Below are 23,655 nucleotides of genomic sequence, written 5' to 3' on the forward strand. Positions count from 1 at the left end.
CTTCACAATTCACTAAAGTATCACTGGAGCATAGGGAAGAGTCTTCCCTCCTTTCTGACCTAGAGGTCTTTCTTTAGCCTGACTAGAATCTCTGAAGCAAGCAGCATGCAGGGTACAATGAGATGCAGCTAAAAGTTGACCTCAAAGCCTCTGGAGCCAGATGGCATAGGCCTAAATCTTCTTGCTACTTGAACTCTGGCAAGTGAGCACAAGTCCCATGTGCCCAAGTTTCTTTCCTTGTATAGTCAGGCTTCTGACACAACTTATCTTAGAGGGCTGCTATCAGAGCTAAATGATCTAATACACCTAAGAGACTTTAGAGCATCTTAATGTCCATTGTCATTGCTGTCATCCTTATTGTATATTTTTGTAAACCTTGCTTTGTCACCAGACATGTAAGGGTTGAAACTGGGTATAAACCCTAAATACAAGTCAAGCCTGTGTCATTAGCTATAACACTCAGCCCATTAAGCATTGCTTTTAAGGCCTTAAAAAAACAAAACAAAACAAAAACCAAACAACCCCACCTCTAATAACCAAGCATCCGTTCAACCATTCAACCAACGAACCAACCAACCCAACCAACCCAACCAACCAACCAACCAACCAACCAACCAAATAGTCCTGGAACTCTCAAAGCCAAGTTCTCTAACTGGTAGAGGAAACAGTCTCAGATGTCTTGAGACTTTTTGATCTATAATTACTTTTTCTAAAAACTCCCTGGGTTTGAATAATTTGGTTTTTGTGTGTGTAGACACCAGAAGTATTAGTTAAGGGGCAGACACATCTTTGGAAAAGTTCCTTAATACTTATTTATAATTTTAAGTACTCAATAAATCTCAATAAAATTTGCTATGGAAACTACTTAAAGGAACTTTTTTTTTCACAGTCTATACCAAGTAACACTAAACAGGCAAACAATAAATATGCAATCAAAAATTTAATAACAAAGATACTATTTTCAACATGGTCAAATATACATGGCTAAGCCCCGAATTAAAAAGGAAACATATTATCCAGCTCAACAGTACAGTCATACAGTTTTGTACAGAACATTCCATAGATCAACAGAAAATACATGAGCACAAAAATAAAAAATATTTAAAGACAATCTCTAAGCAGCATTTCTTTCTGCAAAACAGACATAGACCTTGTACTGATTAAATATCTACAAGTGCTTTTTCCTTTACAAAAATACATAGATTCTTAATAGATTACGTCATTAACAATGACCTGGTAATTCTTTCACTTCAATTTGAATGATTCATAAGCTAAATCTTACAACCACAAAAAGGTTTTTATTTGTATTAAGATGTTACCACTTTTGACAAAAAGCTTAAAATATTTCCTATTTCAAAATAAAATTAGCAACATAACTTTACAATATATTCTGTGCTAGATTTACTGTGAGGGCTAGTCTAAAAAATGATCGCTGTTCAGTTACCAGACACAGCCAAGTGAAGGAACACATACCCCTCCCCCCCGACGCTCTTGTCCTGGACCACAGCTTCATAAGGACACTTAGGCCCCCACGCTCATTCTGAAAACGACTGCAAAAGAAAACTGGCTGTCAACAGTGCCAGGGTGACCTCCAAACATGCACATGTGTAGAAAGAGTCACTTCTGGTACCCTGTCAATACACTAGACTGTGTAGAAGAGATGCCCCCAGAATGTTAGTCTTCATTTGTGCTACAAGACCGAAGAAAACTAGGCCTCATATTTAACATATCTGTTACATCTGATTCTAGACTCAAAGACAATTAAGATGAAAACACATTTCTGGAAAGCCTCCATTTTGAATCATGGGAAAGTGGCCTGAGGACAGACACATCGGCAGGAGAATTTAAAGCCATTATTTTGAAAAGTTTAATTCTTACCATTTTCTGAAGGTCCAAACATTTTAATTCTATTAGAAAATATGATGGTGCAAACTATTTGTGAAAATCATATTCCAGGAAGAGAAGCACATTCAAATGACCAGAGAAATACTACAGCTTAACACAATGAAAGCCCCTACAAAGGACATCTGATGTCTTTTATTTTAATCTCATGTTTTTGATCAAAACACACTGAACAAAGTCTATCAAGTAAATCCAAACAAGTGGTGATTCCAAAGGCTTCTAAGTCTTTAGTGAATCTGACACTGTCCAACTTCTCATGAAGCAGATCAGGCAGACATGCTATGTCCCGTACTGATTACATACATTCAGGAATTACATGCTAAAAACAATGCTAACAGCATTTCAAGTTTTTATGATTCTAATCCAAAAAAAGAGTTTTGGCAAATTCATACCGATATTTTGATATAAAGCATAGATTTCTAGACAATTCCTTATCCAATCAGAGGAATGGATGAGGGATCCGGCTCAGTTGCACAGTGCTTGTAAACTACACAGGACTATGGGCCATTTCATCCGCTCTGCGGATGGTTTACTTCAGGCTGATTTTACCCAGGAGGTGGTACAGGGAAACAGTGGTGCAGCAGGACATTTTTCAGTGCCCTATTTTGTCAAAATTTGGCCACATGGTTAAGCTGAACAACAATAAAGTGGCTACTGAGAAACAGAGTCACTTTTAAAGAAAAAAACAATCACAGGTCTTTATGGAATTTTGCTTTTAAAAATAGCAAAAGCATTTCTGTAAATCCAGTAGAATGTGCTGTGTCATACACAGGCAGGCCTGCCAGCACTTTTACTGAAGCCCATCTTCAATGAAACTTTTTCTACTTTTACTTTTACTAAGAACCCAGGAGCTAACAGGCACACCTTCCTTCATACCATCTCCACGAAATAAAAAGTTTCTTAAAATGTAAAATCTTGATTTTCTTTTAAAAAGAAGTTTGTATTTCTCCAATTTTTTTTACGGGTAGGATATTTGTTTTTACTTCTTTCTCATACTTGAGGATTTTCTAAGCTCTACCAGATGGTGCTGAAAAAAAAAGTGAACATATTTGAAGGGAAATACGCTGACTGTAGCAAAAAAGACATCCGACTCATCCCACCAACAAATCTCACTGCAGTGACTTCACTGGCAATGTTTTAATAAGCAATAAAGGTTGCAACCAATTTATAGTCACACCATAATCTAACAGTCTCCACCTTCTGAACTGCCCAAACTGTCTCTAACATGGTTATTAACAATATATTGTCTTTGGTGATACCTCTATTCTTACAACTCCTTTAAAAGACTACTGTAGTTTATTAACTGCCCATTTAGAAATGAAACCACTTATAAGACAGGTACAGATAACTGGAGACTTACTCAGGAAACCTAAAACAGAAATGCACTTTAGCAATGAGGCACTTTCTTTTAAATAGTAAAGCTTAACAGTTCACGATATTATATAACACACTGGTTTTCTTAAGGATTCATTCAAACGAATATTAGTGGTCACTATGTACAATGTGACAGATGAGTATGAGGCAGAAGCTTAGCAAGTAAAGAGTATTTAAAAGTTGTCAAAGAACATTATCCTAGTCACCCAAACCTCAGACTTAATATAATCTCCCAAATGAGTCTTTTAGTTTATTTTTTAAGCTTGAGAAAAGGACACTTTCATCTCTATTAACTGATGTGATCACTGCAATTTAAAGTGATTCTTACAGACCACAGGCATTCTTTATTTTTCAAGATTCCTTGCCCCTTTATGTCTGATTTCTAAGGCAGGTAAAACAGGTAACAAAATCTTTTCTGGAGTAAAGTTCCTTAGTTTATTGCTTAAGGAGCAACAGGTTGAAGAATAACGTTCATTTGTTCTTGACTGTATGAACTCAGAGAGTTATTCCTGAAGATTATTTAAACAGAGGGCTTTGTTAAGCAACCCTGTTCATGTAAAGCTGGCCACGAACAGTGCCTACTCATGTTTCCTACAATCGGTTCCTTACAAGGGCAACTAAGTGGGAATTTGGTACACATCACACATCAGACAAGAAAGTGGTCCACACCTGGCTGATATAACAGAGGAGGCTGGCTGAAAAAGCCTGATTCCACTAGCAACCCATTACTCATGTTCCCAAAGGACATCAGCCATTCTTAATGGTATGTTTTGGCACATAGTATATTGCATGTCAGTGAAAATGTTAATGCATAACAGTAAATAAAGGACTTTTTATAAAACTGCTTTGTTTCAAAACCATTTCCTATGTATCCCTCAGAAAACAGTCGTAACATATGATCAGGCAATAAGCAAAATTTAAAGAGACCTTGTACATAAAATTCACCTATGGCTCCTAGTCTTGGTTGGGAAGCCCAATAGCCAAGTCTTAGTGTGTGGCTTTTGGAATTGATTTTTGACTTTTTAATTAAAATTAACCTTCATATTTAAAATACACTTATCTAAATGTGACAAATCGTAGTATCTTTAAATTTTTCTTAGGGATAACTAGTAACTAGGTTTTACAAAACATCAAAATAATATCTGTAGTTAGTAAACTTAGTTTTTGGTCAAGTATAATGCTAAACTTCTAAGTAAATCAACAGCCTTATAAATCCTGCTCATGAGTTCTTCCAGGAACAGCCAATCAAATAAGGTAAGTTAAAGAATTGCTGTGGCCTTCTAATACAGCAAAGTTTAACACACTTTTTACTTGAAAACTACTCACAAACTTTCAGCTGTTTATATGATGAATTACACTGGGACTGAGCTGCACTTGGTCTATTTCTTAGAGCTGTATAAATTTTTATCGCTATAAGCTCTCTGGACTTCAGGAAGCATTAGTCCGTGAAGCATTCTACTGGAAAACGTAGAATACCTGTGTTCACAGTCTAAAAACCATGTGTGAAACACACTTGGTATTCTTACCAGATTTCTAAAACAAGTCATTTTTCCTAATTTCCCCCACCTCTCAGAAGTTAACTTGTTTGTTTCAAAGCAACCAATAGATGTAATCCACAGTTTTATTTTTGAGCTATCTATTTTACAAGACCCAAGATGTTTTTCATGTAATAAGCTAACAGAGGACCCTGATTTACAGGCTAATTTCAAAATGAACGGAAGACTTAACCAAACTGTTAACATGAAGGACATCTCTCTTCTGATACACTCACCTTTAAAGAACTCCCAGTTAAAACAATAATCACACTTCCCTGTTTACCACAGTATCTAAAATAAAATATCCCCAAACCACTAATTTTGGTTAGAACATTTAACTACTACATGGCATTTCTTTTGTTTTGTGCGTATGGTTTGGAAATGTGATATGCAACTAACAATCTGGATCAATGACTTGAGATTTTGGAAGTCCATGAATGAGCAAATATTATCTAAAATCTTACTATTTAAAACCATCATACCTAATCCTCTACATGCCACAACATATTGCTAAGGCCAACCTAAAAGAAACAGTGCTTTCATAAAATGGCATTAACAGTGCCATGATGCACATACAACATGGGCTAGACAATGGAGATTTGTGAAGCAGCACCCACTTGCCCTAAGACAGTAACTAACGGTAACATACTCCCACATTAATTTTATTAGAAGTTGGTGTGATCAGCTGCCAACATTATGAACTTCAGTTGTTCAAGTCATATATTTTTTCAATGTGAAGGGCTAACATGCCTTCCTGTGCAATGGTAGAGACTACCCAGACGTTCAGGATATCTCCAATTGTAATGTGCTCTGGTCAAAAGATAACTGGAATTCTTCACAAAAGGACTTGCACACTCAAGAATGAGCTGGCATATTGGTTTTTTGGTTTTTTTTTTGGCTGTTTATTCTTTTTTACATAAAAGTTTACCAAGAATAGGACAGTGGCTCAGAAACCACTTTTCTAAATATACTCTTATACAAAATAATTTCAAGATATAATTATACTAGGTTCTTGTACAGTACTCTATTTCAACAAGAATAAAAGTATTAAGTATGTGAAAACTGCAACACCACAAGGATTGAGCCATTTTACTAGTGTAATTAACATTATAACAATCTTGCAACAGGCAAGCAAAATATCGAGAAAGCAGAGTCACGGCTGCACACCTAAATGATTTTAGCCGTGCTCTGCACACTGGGAGACGAAACGAGTATCTTATGGAGATGGTCAGTAGCAGAAGGGCACTTGGATTGCTCCTAATAGAAACAACATGAAGAAAACTGACAATTTAGAGACAGACAATGGCCTTATGTGCATGCTGAAAATCAGACTGTGTCTCTCAAGTCCACACCGTGCAATCTGCCGACGAGTAAACAAATAGTGCAGGATTCGTTCAGTGCAGTCTGGGCCCCTTGGCCTATCCAAAATCAATTCTTGGTCGATACTGCAACACCATGGGGTATGACTACAAAAGAGAAAAGTACGAGTAAGACCATATTTACGTAAAAGCAATAGTTTACACAGAAAAGCTTTGAAGAATTGGGGATTATAATTTATATTTCCTGATAATAGTGATTTCAAAAGTTAAAATTTAAGTTGTCATTTAAGATTCTAGTTACTATTAGTACTTATCCCTCTCCTCCCCTCTACAGAGGGCTCGTGGAGGACCACAAGCTGCATCCCACCAGCAACTCTGTGGGCTGAGCATTTCAGCCTGGATTCTCCCAGGGCTGCTGCTGGTGAAAACTCACCGAATCACACAAGAGTAAGAGACACTATTCTGCAAATGGGTGAAACTGGAATTTCCACAATACTGTTCTTACATTTGATATCCCTTCCTTAAGTATTTTTAATTAATTTTTATTTAAATTAAAAATCTTATTTTACATACCAATCCCAGTTCCCTCTCCTGCCTCCCATGTCCCCCACCATCAGCTCCCCATCCCACTCCTCAGGGAGGGTGAGGCCTCCCGTGGGGGATCATCGAAGTCTGTCATATCATTTGGGGCAGGACCTAGACCCTTCCCCATGTATCTACACTGAGTATCCCTCCATTGGGAATGGGCTCCCAAAGCCCATTTGTGCACTAGGGATAAATATTGGCTCCACTGCCAGTGGCCCCATAGACTGTCCAAGGCTCCCAACTGACACCCATGTTCAGGGGGCTTGGTTCGGTCTCATGCAGGTTCCCCAGCTCTCAGTCTGGAGTCTGTGATCTCCCGCTTGGTCAGGTCAGCTGTTTCTGTGGGTTTCCACAGCAAAATTGACCCCTTTGTTCATCACTCCTCCCTCTCTACAACCGGATTCCAGGAGTTTTGCTCAATGCTTAGCTGTGAATCTCTGTTTCTGCTTCCATCAGCTACTGGATGAAGGCTCTATGATGGCATTCAAGGTAGTCATCAATCTCATTATAGGGGAAGGGCACTTAAAGTAGCCTCTCCACTGCTGCTCAGTTCTTCGTTGGGGTCATCCTTATGGATTCCTGGAAATTTCCCTAGTGCCAGGTTTCTTGTTAAGCGCATAACGGCTCCCTCTATTACAGTATCTCTTTCCTTGCTCTTTCTCTGTCCTTCCCCCTCACAGGCAAATGGATGGAACTAGAAGAAACCATCTTGAGTGAGGTAACCCAGACACAGAAAGGAAAACAGAGTATATACTCACTCATAAGTGGGTATTAGACATAGAGCAAAGGATAACCAGTCAACAAACCACAAGCCCAGAGAAGTCAGAAAACAAGGAGGATCCTAAGAGAGACATACATGGACACCTGAGAAGGGGAAAGAGACAAGATCTCCTCAGTAAATTGGGAGCATGGGAGAGGGGAGGAGGAAGGGAGGTAGGAAGGAGGGCAGAAGGGGAGGAGGAAGGAGAACATGAGGGATCAGGAAGGTGGAGTTGGGGGAAGAACTAAGAAGGAGAGTAAGAAAAGAGATACCTTTAGTATTTAAGATTTATTTTAAATGGTCTTCAGAAGTATTGAAAACATGTTCCTAACTGTTACAAATAATGGTGACAGTCTCCTTTTAGTATGATTTAGCGTTCACAGCTACTGCATGGCGTAAGTAAAGTAAAAGCTTTTACTGTCTTTGGTGTTGTTCTTTGTGGAAAGTCTCTGGCAGCCAGGTGTCTGCCACACACAGTTCTAGAGAGGAAGGGGCCTCCTGCAGATGGGGGCAGAGGCCACACTCCCTCTCCATCTGCTTCACCTTCACCCACCAAATCATCAGAAGCAGTCGAAGAATCAATGATTTTCCTCTTCTAAAAGCTGCAGGTTCCCACTTTCTAAGTGAGACTCAATGCGCTAACTACCAGAGAATCAAGAAAAGGCTGAGATGGTCACTACCCAATGTTCTGCTATCTCAGGGTAGGTGGGTGCAAAGCCTTCGGTACAGAGAACACTGTATTCTTTAATATAGAAAAGAGGCAGATGGATTCCACAATCCTGAGATGCTCTCTCAGCGCTTTTCATGCATGTCACACACTGAGACTCGATGCTAGTATGTCCTAACTGCAGCCAGAACAGGATATGGAGAGCGGGGAAGATGCCATAGGCCTTGTTCTCAGCTGAAGGATAAAGCAGGTGCTACTTCTAATCTAATGGGCTAGCACAGAAGTCTCTGACTTGCAAGGTTCCAATTGTCTTAGCCTTATTCTGCTTTTAAATTTTGTTTACTTGTACTCTCAAGTATTACTCCAGTCTTACAGAACCAGTTTACAACTAGATTAGTTGAGCACAAAGGTCTCTATTTCTGAAGCCACGTCAGATTTTTGATGCCATTGACACAGCCACCTTACCTGATTTTACTAAACCTGGTTCTATTTCTCTTCAACCCCTAATTTAACCCTTTATTACAGTCTTTTGAACTTTACTTTTGATTCCCGACTGAAGAATCCGCATATTCCTGCAATTAAATTACCCATTTTAGAATACATCATTATATATACAAGAGCAGCAATGATCCTACTGACAGTGAAAGACAGACAGGGAAGTAGAGGGCTTGGTGTCAATGGCTGAAGTTTTCTGTTTGGGCCAAGATTTTTTTTTTTGCCCTCTCACCCCCCCAACATTTGTGTTTGTTCTGAGAACACATGAAGTTTAATAATTTTACTGAAATGTGCAAATTCTTGACACATTCTTTCCCCTCTTAATTAGGTAATTTAACAAGCGTAAAATATTATTTTACTTTATTTTCTGACTTGTAAAAAGTTAATTACATGTGTATTTTATTTGTCAATTATATTTCCTTTCTGTAGCTTGTCCAATCATGGCAAGTTAAGCTTTTTCTTACAGATATATAGTAGTTATGTTTAATGGCATTAAACCATTTACTGTCAGATACTGCAAAAATTATGAGATTTCTGCCTTGTACTTTTCAATATTAATAGTTAAGTCACGATTTGTATCCTTTAATTTTCAAAGGTACAGTGTGAAAGATTGTCTCTGCTATAAAAATCACTTCCCCAATTGTATTTTCTTCTTCACCATTTATATTACCATTTTTAACAGTTATTGCTTTGATCCCTCAGGAGTGTGTTCCTGTATTAACCTGAGGTTTGGGTTGAAGTACCTTGCTGTGGTCTTAGGACAATTAATGAAAAAAGTTCCAGATCTGCAATCAACCTCCAACACTGCATCTTTGACTGTACTATTTCCAACCACACCCTCCGTACTGTCTGCTCCAGTGCTACTGGCTTCCCTGTAGATCCTGAATGGCGAGACACACCTGTTTCTCAAGGTCACTATGCTGTGTTCTCTTGACTTTAGTGTTCTCCATTATATATTCACGTGGCTACGTCTTCCTCACAATCCAAACCTACCACAATGAATTTTTTCTTTGGTTATCTTATATATAAAATATATTCTTGTGTGTGTATATGCTCATATAGTTGTACATGTGCCTGCCTCTCTCCCTCCTTCCCTCTCTCCATATGTATATTTGTAGAAGCTAAAAGTAATCATGGGTATGGCTTCTCTGGGACTGTCCATCTTATTTTTTGAGGCAGGGACTCTCATTCACCTGAAGCTAGCCAATTAGGTAAGGCTTGCTGGCTAGTGAGCCACAGCAATTCACCTGTTCCTGCCTCCAGAGTGCTGGGATTAAATGTACACCTGCCCAGTTTTATATGGGTTCTGGGGTTGAATACAGGTCCTCACACCTGCAAAACAAGCAGGTTACCAATGAAGACAACTGCCCAGCCCTCTAAGCTGTATTTATTTAAAGTTCCCTTAGGACACTAAAATTTCCCTGTTTTGTCTATCTGTTCTATGAGAGAAAAGCTGTGTTTGATATTTACTCCTATAGCCCCAGGGCTGAAGAAAGCCCACGCATACTTACAATGCTCAACAGCTATATGTTAAGGAGCCTTTCTGTCTCAGTCCTTGGAACCACTGCACTGGGTGACTCCTGTCCTAGAGCTTATTTTGGAGCACTGTCTCCGCATCCATGTGTAGGTCACCTGATCTAGCTTTATAGTGCACTGTTGCACACAGGCAGCAGTGACCACGATCATGTCCCATTCATTGCTTACCTGAAATGTGACTGACCAGAAATACCTAATTCCTAGTTCACATTAGTTTAACTAACTTTGCTCATTTAAATAAGAGCTTGGAAAGTATGCAGAGTTACATTTAACTTCATTACTTAACTTTGTGCAAAATCTGACATCTAAGATGCTATTTAGAGTCTTTGTGTGTGAAACAGAATTCTGGATATGCATGAGTAGGTCTTTGTTTTAAGGAAATATATAAGGATTGCAAAATTTTGTGATCATCTGTTCTTATATTTGGCTTATTTTTAACAGCTCTATTTAAAAAAAAACTAGGATGCAAACAAGGAGACAAAGAGGAGACAGAAAATGTGAAATATTAATTGATGCTCCCTTTAGGAAAGGATTTTGGTGAAATTTAATCTTTTTACAAGATTGTTATCCACCATGAAGTGTTGCAGAAAAAAAGGAAGTGAGTGTGTGGGTACAGATTTGTCTCATCCCAATGTTCTTCAAGACTTAGCATCAGAGCTAAAGAGCAACTTCATCTCTCAGGAAACAGACACCAACATAAAAAGAAAAGGTGGCAGTCTCTGATCATGGTTATAGGTATTATGATTTATCACACAACCACTTGGATTTTCCAGATTTCACTACAGCAACTGAACTGCTTTACGCACTCAGCCCTCTCCCTCTTCTGAACAATGAGAGGACAGCTTCCTTCCTGGGTGGCTTTCAGCCTGCCTGTCTAGATGGTAAGTTAGGTTACTCCATTTCTAAAGAACTAGAACTTAAACAATGTATATCAAAAAGCTCATAGTTGAGATTCCCATATCAGAGCACTAACAAAAGCCTGGGTGAAACTTTTGATTAGTGATTTTTACAAGTATTCTTTTGAAACACAATGTAAACTAATTTGTTTAAAATATGTTTTTATTAGGCAAGTTTTCCTTAGACACAAGTTTAAGTTCCTTGTGTGTTATGAGTGACCTCACGCTCTTTCTTTTGTGGTAACCCAGAGCAGCAGTTAGGGCTGGCCCCAGCAACTAGGTCATAGTTAGTTAGCCCTAGCTCCTATTTAGTCACTCAGTCTGACATTTCGTCTCAATATAGGACAGATTAGAGACTTTTCAAGGGCTGAAATAAATATTATTAAAAATTCTTGATTCATAAGTAATAGTTATCACACAATTTCATTTTAAGTTCACTAAAATGACAGGAAACTTGTTATTTAAGTTTGAAAAAACTTGGATTTGGTTTCACAAAGTGACATGTCTGAGAACTTGAGCTTGGGACGGGAGTGGTAAGCATGGCACTGGATGGTCACATGTACTGTCATGAGTGCCTCTTACCTGATACAAAGTGCCATCCTGACAGCAGACTTGCGAGGCTGAGCAGTTCAGACAGCAAAACTGCGGAGGAGATGAACTCATCAGATAAGAGGCATCCACAACGGGGCACATGTAAAACGTGCTATTTAAAGTAGTTTAATGTCAAACGTAAGTACCAACATGAGAAATTTAGATAGACACTGAGGTATGGTGTGGGGTTTTTGGGGGGTAAATATCTAACAACTTGGTGATTGGTAAATTTTTGCGTTAAGTAATTTTAGCATTTATCTATGAAGGTTTTTGTTGGTTTGTTTGTTTTTAATATTCTGCACCTACCAAGATGGTACCCTACCCTTTTCATTTCATTTCCAAATGTTAGTTTCTGGGGAATCCTTATCTCCTAGTATAGAGTACCACCATCTTTCTCCTCTTAGTGGAGTGGGTTACCACCTTTCTTCCACATGTTCCTCAGATTAATCTCTCCTATGCTTCCTCTGCAGCTACTCTGAGAGCAACATTATTTAAGATCAGAACTCTGAAGGGACACAGAACTCCATTCAACCTCAGAGGGACTGCTTCCTATTGCCCTTTTCCTTTCATGTCGCTCAGGTTAGAATCAACCCCCATGCCTATTTTAACTGCATTGGTGAGCGCCTGAAGTCTGATACTCATGTTTGCAGTCCTAATAGTTATGCTGTTAAGTTATACACATATTTAACTTTATACTCTTCCAAGTGGAAAAATAAAATGTATAAATAGCTGAAAAATTAAACAGAAAAATGTAAGTTTAAATTAATCAGGAAAAATTTAACTTCTCAAAGAAGACTTTTATTTTTTCCAGAGCTGAGGACTGAACCTGGGGCCTTGAGCTTGTCAAAGAAGACTTTTAAAGACTATACTTTACAAGATTTTAGATGTCACCAAGTTCTTTCTGGAAGTTGGTCTTTATTTTGCACAGTGATCACCATCACGCTCTACAGATAGTCTGCACTTCAGTCCTTTAATGACTTGGATGGGTCCGCAAGCTCTAACCTACCACATTTTGTCTGACTGCAAGTTGCAAAAATCATTCAGTAAGAATACAGAGTTAAGATATAAATAAGTGATTTTATCATTTTTTTTCTATTAATCTCTTTGGTATCAGTTACATGTTTTTTCTTCCCCTAAAACTGCCAGAGATTGAGATTGTAAATCAAGCAAGGAAGACAGGATGGTTGCTGGATTGACTGAGGCTGCAGAAGAGGGGGAAACTGCAAGGAGCATCTTGGGAAAAGCAGCTGGACTGAGGGAATGCAACCTACTCACAAGACAGTGAGCAGGAAGAACATGGGTCTGATGGGGGGGTGTCCTTTTGTATGCTGTGAATATATGTTTCTCTTATTGGTTGATAAACACAAAAGCTCTTTTGGCCAATGGATAGGCAGGATATAGCCAGGCAGGATGTATAGACAGGGCTACCAGGCTAGGAGAATTCTGAGAAGAGGAACACAGAGAAAGAGTTCTTAGAGAGACATCATGTAGTTATTGGGAAGATAGGACACCTGGAATTCTCTGGTAAGCCATGACCACATGGAGATACATCGAGTAATAGAAATGTTTTAACAATTAAGAGAAAGCTAGCCAGTAAGAAGCCTGAGCTACAGGTCAAACAGTTTATAGTTAATATAAGCCTCTGTGTGTTTATTTGGGACTAAATGGCTGCGGGACCAGAAACTCTGTCAACAGTCTGTGATGGAAGGGGGGGAGTAGAGACATGCTGACAGTAACTCACACAGTGGAGGAAGAGTGGATGAGGATCATAATGCAGCTTAACAGAGACACTGTTAGTTTTCTACATTTGTTATATTAGGCATTCTGCTAAATACTTTAGTGCATAATACTAATTCTTGCTAAATGTTCCTCATGCAAGTACTGTCACAATTTTAAGAATCCCAAAAACTGAAGAAAAATTGGGATAAAAAGAAGCTATCAGCATATACAGCAAAAAGTTGTGTTCAGAACATACAAGCAGTTCCTAGAAGACAACAAGATGACAAACTCATGATTAAAAGGGCGATGAACATGGATACTCACAAAGATGTTACATTACTAATATGAGTGTCAAGAAGTCAGAAAATGGGCCCTCTTGTATATTACCGTTATGACTATAACTTGTGAAACAGTTCACTGTAAACCTCGCAATGTAGGCAATGGATATACTTGTTCATTTGCAAAAATACATGACTTGGACTATATACAGCACTGCTTGTAATGTTAAAATGAAAATAAAACCCCAATGATCACCAAAATAGGTAATTAAATTATGCTAGTCACACAAATTGAATTGTACCAATATATTAAAAAGTAACTTGAAAATGTAATTTTTCCTTAAGACATATCAAATGAGGATAAAGTTGCTAGCAATATGTATGATTTCATTTATGTATCAGAAAACTGAGAAGCACTGGCACAGGCATTATGTAGAGAAATACTAGATGAATGGTAACATCAGGTGGTTGCTAACCCCGACTGAAACATTAATCTCTAATTCCACACGCTCAATTTGTAGAAGCCACAGAAGAAACCTGGTCACAGATCATGTCTCCCAAACTTTGCTCTAAAGATCAGAAATGTTCATACATTGAGTAGAGCTTTCTAGAAATGAGTCTCAGGCCTGTCCCAAGCCTACTGAGTAGAACTTTACTTTGTCATCATTCCTATGTCATTTGTATTTGCACTAAGATTTAAGTAGACTTATCCTACTAGTCAACAACAGATCAACTCCAACATTCAGCATAATAATCGTCAAGCAATGATACTGTTATGAATTATAAAATTTAAAGCAGCTGTTTGACCACATGTTTATAGGGAAAAGATATTTTAAAATAATCTACCATGACAGAGAAAAGGTCTAGAGGGGTCATCTTTTCTACAAGAGACTAAGTTTGATGGGGACCTAAGCTGGGAAAGGGGGAGCACAACCACAGAAGCTGGCGCTCCCCTACTGCAGAACTGGAAGGGAAACTCCCGTCCTTGACACTTGTCCTGGGAGGACAGAAATAGGAGGAGGCAGGGTGGATGCCACTATGGAGTACCTGGGGCTAATGACTCAGATGGAGACGAGTGTGACAGGAACGGAAGCCACACACTGAGTCACTGAGTGTAGAATCACAAGCAGACATTCCACAACAATGACAAGAATGAAAAACTGAAAAGATGCTAAACACAGCTAAAGTAACCCAGAAACACAGCCCAGTGCCAATCACAAACCCATTCAAAAGCTCATCTGAGAGAATAGGTAAAACAATGCAACATGATTTTAAAAACTGAATTTTTGTCTCAATAGCTACAAATATATATCATAAAGCTATATAGAAAGCACAACTATTTGCCGTATATAGGACATGTTAGGGCTTCAAAGAAAACAGGCAATTGAAAGGTTTAGACAGGAGTTTTATAAAAGCTGCCTTAGGCTCAGTGCTGGTTCAGAGTCATACCTGTGTTTGTTTGTTTGTTTGTTTTAGGAATGTCCAGAGCATACACAGACGTGTGTGTGCACTCATGCACAGATAACAGCAGCATCTTCAAACAACTTTGTTGTGTGTAAATGAATCAATCTTAAGTGAACTAGAGTGCTTACTATAACAAAGTCCTAGAAGCAAGTAAGAAATGTAACAGTAACTACCAGAGCAGGAACAAGCTGATGTTGCCCAGGGCCATGCTAGTCAACTGGCAGACATCCTAGTCTCCTGCTGGTAAGGATGGGGTGGCCAATCTCAGAACTACAGACCAGGCATACTAGCAAAAACCAGGCTTAGAGAAGAACAAGCCATCTCTCCAGGACCAATTTAAAAAACTTTAATAAAAGTATATTGAACTAAAAAGCTGAAACCTCAGAAATGTGTGATCAGAAATGTAATTACACCGAGACTGATTTAGCTGGCAATCTGTTAATAAAGAGCTTACATGAGTTAACCCTTTCATGCTCTGACATTAAAATAACTGGCAATGCTCACTGACTTTAACAACCCAGGCTTCTAATGAGTGGAGGTAGCAGAGTATCAGTCTGAGGCCAGCCTGTGCTACAGTGAGTTCCAGGACAGCTTGGGCTAAATACACATTCAAACACACACCATGGGCAACTTTCAGGAAAGCACTTGTGACAGACAGGTGAAGTTTAGGAGAGGTGACCTTTGACCTGTAGGTTGGTCTATTACAATGATGAGTTCCAGCACTCGCATGCTGAAATACCCACTGAACTAGCAAAGAAAGACAAAATTACATTTACTGCAGTACTATTACTGTAGAGTTAGAGTATTTGCTTCTAACAGTGCAGACTTACCCTCTGCAGTGAGCACCTGGCACCTGAAACACTTCAGGATTAAGGACCACATGGAAGCAATGCACTTGCAACCCTTGAAGTCCACATACAAGGCAGATTTTATTATGCAATACAACTATATTAAAAAGATGAATCCTAAAGTAGTCTGATGAGTTAACTCTTCAAGGACACACAACTAGCAAGTGACTGACACTAGAATGCAAGTTTCTCTTCCCGGTCTTGAGATATTTTTTGCTGGTGACTAGAGTACTGAGCCTCACCGTGATTTTTATCCATGTGAAAGTCAGATGAGAAAACAACAAAAATCCTGATTTAAGAACTTAGGTGTTTCAGTATTATCGTATCACCCATTTTCTTCTGAAAAAGCAAACAAATATCTTAACCACTATATAGCACAAGGATTTTTAAGGGGTTCTAACATCTCAACAGATGTCACTTAAATGTGATAGCAGCATACCTGTGAACTACTGAAACATGGCAACCACTATTATGTGTAGATACTACATTATCTATATTGTGTGAGGTAACAACTAAACTTTCTGCCGTATTTCATAATTAACATTTTCATAAAGAAATGTAGTAAAACCTGGTAGAGACATTATAATGCATGACATAATGTACTATAAACTGCATCATCAGACTCTTGATGTCTTATGGGTAAGCTTGGGTACTAACTGTTGCAGCTTTCAAATCAATCTTAAGGACATTATGTATTGAGAGCATCAGAGGAATCTGGCAGCTTTACAATAGTGTTCCTTATCCCCTGACGGGTTTGTAATACAGTACACAGAGTTGAGTGTCTCCAGCTTCCCTAACATTCCTAGCTCAGGTGCACTCGAAGACTTGACCTAAGCAAAAATCTTCACACACACACACACACACACACACACACACACACACACACACACACACACACACACACACACACACACACATTTTTTGGGGGGAAGGGGTTGATCTTAGGTTTTCTCCTATGAACAATTTCTCCCTCATCACTAGGGTCCAAGGCACAATAATGTACTCCTGGCATCAGAAACCTGCACTAATTCACTTGTCTATCCTTAAGGCTGACCTTACACTTCTAGTGATTATCTAATCCTACCAATCTGTTCTATCCATCAGAGCCCCAACAATTCCCCTTTCCAACTGTTAGTGCTCTCAGGGCAGAATGGAGTCTATCTGACCCCACTTCACACACTCACATTTCTAGGAGACACCAAGATTTCAAAAGCATACACTGCCTCTGCTCTCAGGCTAGCAAAATCCTAGATGTATTTGTTGCTGGACTTAAAAACTCACCTTCAAAATATTTAACACAGACAGTGATCTTGTACTTGGGCCAATTTTTAGGTGCCGGAGAATAAAGAACCAGTTTCTTTCTCTTTCCCAAACTAATTTCTTAAAGTTCCTAAATAATAATGTTAAATTATATAACTAAGTATACACATAGGTAAATATAAAAGCAATTTACATTTTCTCCTCTTAGTCGCCATCTGGTCATATAGATGAATTCCATAGTATGATCCTTCCCCATAATTTCACCATTGCACAGCACATCCAACTTTAAAAAGAATAATGGAAATATATCAGTCCAAAGAATATTTTAATTTATACATTTTCAAATTGTAAAAGATCCAACTAGTTATACCAACATAAAAGTACTAGTTTCAAAAGAACACTCAATTTTTATTCTCACAGAATGTCAATAGTTCAGATGTAACATGAAACAGCATTTATCTTGTGCCATAAAACCATATCGCTTCGAGGCCAGCCTGGTCTATAAGAGCTAGTTCCAGGACAGCCTTCAAAGTCATAGAGAAACCTTGCCTCGAAAAACCAAAAAAAAAAAAAAAACCAAACCCAAAACAAAACAAACCAAAACAAAACCAAAAACAAAAAAGCAAACCATTCGCAAGTTGATACACAGTTTATAAATGCAATACCAACCATCTCGAGTCATGTTTCTGCAATCCTCCGGGTTTTATCTGTAAACCTGGGACCACTCTTACTGAATGAGAAAAGTGTAGCACGTGTCATAGTGTGGAAAGTGTAGAAGGATAGCAAGCTCATTCTAAATCCACCACTGAGAATCCTCTGGAGTTCCCAGGATGGAAAGCAGTTTTACCTCTCCTTAGTCTGGGATCAGAGACAGGACATTACCATGGTGGCACACATCTGTGTTCAGGGTTTTCTGGCTCTGGTATACCTGTGGGTCCTCTTCTCACCTCGTATGAAACATCAAAGTGAACTGTACTTACAAGCTCCCCCACACCTTGTCTGAGGCTATAGGAAAACACCCCTAAAAGCTTCGAAAGAGCACAAGAACTTTGCGTGTGGTTCATTAATTCAACAAAGAATATATAATGAATGTTTACCAAAGATCCCTTTGAACGAGATGTCTGTTCTCTAGTTTCTAGTGAAAGAAACAGGTTATGATTTTATTTCAGATGTGGAGGGGGGGGAAATGAGTTTTAAATAAATGTCTATCTACACAAAGACTGCAATTTTGAGCTTGAAGTCTAACACAAAATACAGTCCCAATTACAATTACATTAGATATATGAACTAAATAATTTACATTTTAATGATTTGTGGTGATATATAAACTTTGGAATTTTTCACTTATGAACTCTTTTTTTTTCTTGGTTTTTACAAGACAGGGTTTCTCTGTATTGTTTCGGAGGCTATCGGTCCAGCCCGGCCTCGAACTCACAGAGATCTGCCTGCTTCTGCCTCCCGAGTGCTGGGATTAAAGGCGTGTGCCACCACCGCCCGGCCACTTATGAACTCTTAAGAGAACAATGTAGACACCTCTTTTCTTGCCTGTAAAACAAATCCCTAAGCAAAGATATAAAGGTGCAATTACTAATCAGGCGGGCTGCACCCAGTCATTAGCAATTTGACGTACCCTGTCCCAATTAGTAATGCTGCCATGGAAGATTAAGACATTTCATTAAATCAAAGCCCTATATGCAGGGCAGCAAAATAATGGGGGACCGGTCTATATCTTAAAGAAAGCAAAGGACAAGTTCTTTGATTGGGATAGATAAGTTGCTATCTTTTATGTTTACCAATGATTTATTCTTATTTTATGTGCATTGGTGTTTTACCTGCATGTATGTCTGTTGAGCGTGTCAAATCACTTGGAGCTGGATTATAGACAGTTGTGAGCTGCCATGTGGGTGCTGGGAATTGAACCTGGGTCCTCTGGAAGAGCAGCCAGTGCTCTTAACGGTTGAATAATCTCTCTAGCTCCATATAGGGAAGTTTTTAAAACCACACAATCAAACTAATAAAAAAATTTAACCCAGACTAGTCATCAGTCATGTGAGATATTTCCATTAGGTTCAAGGTCAGAAGTTTCCTCAGATACACGCCTTCCTTTCAAGGTCTGTGCTTAAATCCCATGACACTTCAGTGTTCCTTTAATAAAGGACTTACAGTCTCAGGAAATGTCACACATCTCAACAGTGTGCCTTTCCTTTGGCTGCTGTTCAGCTCACCACGGACGACAGGGAACCTGTTCACTATGTGAGATCTGTGCTTTGTCCTCCTCCCAAGGCTCCGGGGACATCACGGAAAAAGAGACAGGATGCAGAGATGGGACATGACTGCACTAGCTATGGACTTCCTGCAGCTATGTTACTCACTCAAGACCTGCACAGCTGGGCAGAGCATCATTTCATCAGAGATGGAAGAGGACATCATGAGGCCCATCCTACACTGAGTAACTATTGGCAATCAATGGTTGCCTAGGGAAGGGCTCGTTTTCTTTGGTGTAAGTTGTCCTTGTTCCAGTAATAATCTCTTACTCAGGCTCAGGCAAAAAACTCTTAGTAAACTCAATGAACCACAAATAAAAAGAAGGCACAAAAAAAGTAGGAGTAGAATGTACTGAAAAGGTTTCCAACCAGAGGAGGAGGGGATGACAGACGGGAGCGGGTAGGAAAGCAAGTCAGAGCCACTATATAAATGCATAAAGCTGTTAAGCAGTAAAACCAAAAAATCTAAAAAGTGATACATCTTAAAGCATGTTAACATTATAAAAAAGAAAACATTTAGCTATGAAATTTGTTTTGGGAGTATTTTATATAAGTTTTACAATATCTTCTTTAGCTGCAAATGCATTGATGTGATTTGCTTGGGATATATTGTTATAAAATATTACATAAATATTATATTCTAAAAATTATTTTTATATGGTATACATAATGAAAATAACCAGTTCCTACAAAAATTTGGATATATCCTTATTTTACTTCTTTTCCTACAGATCAGAATCATCAAAACAGTCACAATTAGATATTATTTTACTTACCTCATAAGAACTTGGAAGTTTTAGTTTTAAACTTAGAAACTTTTTAATAGTTCCTACAGTAACTCGTGTAGAACACCGAATGAATTTCTTCATGAGACCCTAAAGGAAACAATGACAAACTGAACACTCTAATTTGTTTTTACTAAAACCCTAGGCAATCTTGGACATACCCTTAGACAGTCACTCGTAATTCCAGCACTCAGAGGTTAAGGCGGGATTTGAGTTTACTTCCACCTGGCTGCAAGGCGAGACTGTCTCATAAGACCATCCCAAACCAAACTGTTCCACGCCAAAACCAAAGGCATGATTTTCACTATATGCTTTGAGTATTCTCAAAATGTAAAACAAAAAAACAAGCCAGGAGGTGGTGGCGCACACCTTTAATCCCAGAATTTGGGGAGGCAGAGGCAGGCGGATTTCTGTGAGTTAGAGACCAGCCTGGTCTACAAGAGCTAGTTAAAGGACAGCCTCCAAAGCCACAGAGAAACACTTCCTTGAAAAAACAAAAACAAAAACTTTTAAGTAAAATGTTCCTAAACATTACCTATTTACATGACATTCCTTAACAATGTATTAGTGTGTGAATTAACAAAATAATTTTTAAATAAAGAAAATAGTTTAAGAAAAAGGCCACAAAATGTCAACATTTTATTAAATGATGTGACTTTTACAAGCGGTAGGGACACTTGTTTAGCATAGTGCAGAACCTGGAAATAGCTGCAGAGAGCAGCACTTTCATCTACGCCTTGGAAGAAGCTCTGGACAGAGCAGAAAGCGCTGCTGTACACAGCACGCCTCAGCACCTGCCAGCTGTGCAGTGTGGGCTCTGGGCTGAGGAAGAGCATTCCCCAGGGAGGGGCTGCTGCATGTCACTATACATCACTAAGGTCTGTGTGCCTTCATGTGTTTCTTGTTTTACACGGAGACAGTGGCTCTGACTCACTCTTTAAGCTTGAGCAGAGGGAGGCCCCGCCCTCCAACTGCTCCTCACAGCAGCTGCCTATAAGTCACTAATAATTCAGATATGTCAGAGCAGTTAAAGGAATATTTTTAAGACAAGGTAAAAGAATGTTTCTATAATTCATAATTCAAAAAGTCTGACACAAATGTAATAAAATTTCAATCTGGAGTATGTGAAAGTTGACTTGGAAATACTTAGAAAATAAGCAATAAGCACTTTCTCTAGAAATACTTTATAATGAAACCAAACTAAACGTGCCCTGCTTCCTGATTTTGTGCACCTGAGAACTACCTTACAGACGTCTAGAAAGTGCTGACACCGTAAGAGGCAATGACGGACAGGTGCTGGGCAGAAGTCAGGATGGCATACAGGAGCTAGGAGCGGGGCTTCTTCTCACCATCTCCTTCCGGGAATATGGAGAATGGGAGCACTGTGCTACACCCCAGGGTTCACAGGAGCCTGCAGAGGGTGGGGGAGGAGGTCCATGTCTAACCCTACCCCGCTCAGCTGTCTAGAAAGGATCAGTGTCTTTGGAACATCTGCATATCTGAAGTAATACTACATGGAAGAAGACTGTTTTGTTTCAAGACTATCATCTTCCCTCCCCATGGCACCAACACCCTTACTCTATCCTGTTGTTCATCTCAAGCCAGAAAGTGCAAAATTCAGAAACGTCCCTTCCTTCTAAGCTGTTTTCTGAGGCCACAGTGTGAGCCAGCGTCTGTAGTGTCCCAACTCAAGCTACTTCAGGGCAGAAGTGGCTCAGCAGCTGTCAGAGGCTGATAAAACACGGCTCCTGTCTAACTTTGCTTCGGAAGAGTTAAAAGACTAAACACAAAATCTGCAGCAGTCCCTCCTGTGGGCCCTGAGGGGTCTGCAGTTCTATGATACGACTCAACAATTCTTCAGTTTTGTGGAGCTTTATAAAAACAAAAGTTAGCTTTTTAAGCCCAAATTCTTTATAATGTCTTCTTCTTACTTCTTTAGTATTATGATTTACATCTCTACCAAGCAAACTAATTAACAAGTGTGACTTTAACTTAAATTGAAATATAACACCACAAAGTCATTATTTAAAATGAACAATTTAGTAGTTTTTCTAGTTGTTCAACCATTGCAATTTCGAATTCAGATTCTTCCTTGTCCTCCAGAGAAACCCTTTACATATATGCAGCTTGCAGTTGCTTCCTAGTCCTGCTCCCACCCCACCTGGCACCTCCTTGTCTGTCTCACGCGACAGGCCTTTCTTTTTAAACCACTTTTATCATTATCACATCGGTGACTAAATACTCATTTGCTTACTGTGCTTCACTATATTCTTTCCTGCAAGATGCTGATAAACTGAAAATCTAAGTTAAAAATGACTTGATTTTAATTTCCCAATACAAAATGTCATTATTAGTAATACAATAGTAAATAAGTTCATCTGAAAGATCTACTGATTTACAGAGATGAAGCAAAACAAAATTATAAACAGAAAACATGAACTGATGCATAAAACAAAAAGCAGAGAAAAACCCTCAGTGACTGGTATGTGTTTGCAACAGTGAATTTTAATATCCTTTAGGAGGCAGTTGAATGATCAGACACAGGGAAACATGATGAGAAATTCTTCAAGGAGTTTATCAGTCCATAGGGACTTTATAACACAACTTTACTTCAAAAACCTACAATTGCATTAATAAAATATATTGGCCATGCCATTGGAGGTTTACAGAATTTCAAATAAAAGTAGAAGACTGAAGAATGTAATTCAGGGCTCAGCAGTAAGAGCACTGACTGCTCTTCCAGAGGCCCCAGGTTCCATTCCCAGCACCCACATGGCAGCTCACAACATGCAACTCCAGGGGACAACTCTGATAGCTTTTGCTGGCACCAGGCCCGCACATGATGTGCAGGCACACACAGAGGCAAAGCATATACAAATATAAAATAAAACTAAATTTATAAAAGAATATAAGGAAAATTAATAAAAAGGTTGGAGGTACTGCTTGAATCAAATAACCAGTCCTGAGTTGGCTCTTGCATTTTAAAAATTAGCCACTAGATGGTGGCATTGGCCCGGGATGGTTGGGGGTGGGATGCAAGGGGCCTGGAAAGAAGGTCTGGGTCATCCCAGTGTGGCACTGCAGAGAATGGCATTCACGTGCATTGCATTAACATAAAACCTTGAAAGACATCCTTCTGAGGAGATGGAAAATTAACAGTGAAATCTGTCCACTCACCTTTACTACATTGTCCCCCGACTGACCATTATTTCGTAAACAATCTAGACAGATAGCAATTTGTGGGTCACTTCTATGGTAGTCCTTATCATCTTGGTTTTCATCACCTTCTTCATCTGCTTTAGATTTGTCAACCTTTGAAATGTCATCTGTATAGTTGAAGCAAAGCCCATGTAACCCAACGTTGAAGTCAACCACCA

General features: G+C 38.9%; 1 protein-coding gene across 4 annotated transcripts in view; it reads right to left on the minus strand.

Annotated features, from left to right (window-relative positions):
- Positions 1 to 927: 927 nt before the first annotated feature.
- The window catches only part of Pcgf5 (polycomb group ring finger 5), a 110,436-nt gene continuing 87,708 nt past the window's right edge, over positions 928 to 23,655 (minus strand). For 3 of the 4 annotated variants that reach the window (XM_013116283.3, XM_005063664.4, XM_021224908.2), the window contains exons 6-10: positions 23,456 to 23,604; positions 20,270 to 20,368; positions 17,423 to 17,512; positions 11,652 to 11,711; positions 928 to 6,277 (exon numbers count right to left, since the gene is read on the minus strand). In XM_013116283.3, the coding sequence (XP_012971737.1) occupies positions 6,230 to 6,277; positions 11,652 to 11,711; positions 17,423 to 17,512; positions 20,270 to 20,368; positions 23,456 to 23,604 (446 nt within the window). In that variant the 3' untranslated portion in view covers positions 928 to 6,229. The remainder of the gene's footprint in view (positions 6,278 to 11,651; positions 11,712 to 17,422; positions 17,513 to 20,269; positions 20,369 to 23,455; positions 23,605 to 23,655) is intronic. The other variant, XM_021224914.2, reaches the window with a different exon arrangement.

Source organism: Mesocricetus auratus, unplaced genomic scaffold (genome assembly GCF_017639785.1).
Source record: "Mesocricetus auratus isolate SY011 unplaced genomic scaffold, BCM_Maur_2.0 Super-Scaffold_4256, whole genome shotgun sequence".
Classification (NCBI taxonomy): domain Eukaryota; kingdom Metazoa; phylum Chordata; class Mammalia; order Rodentia; family Cricetidae; genus Mesocricetus; species Mesocricetus auratus.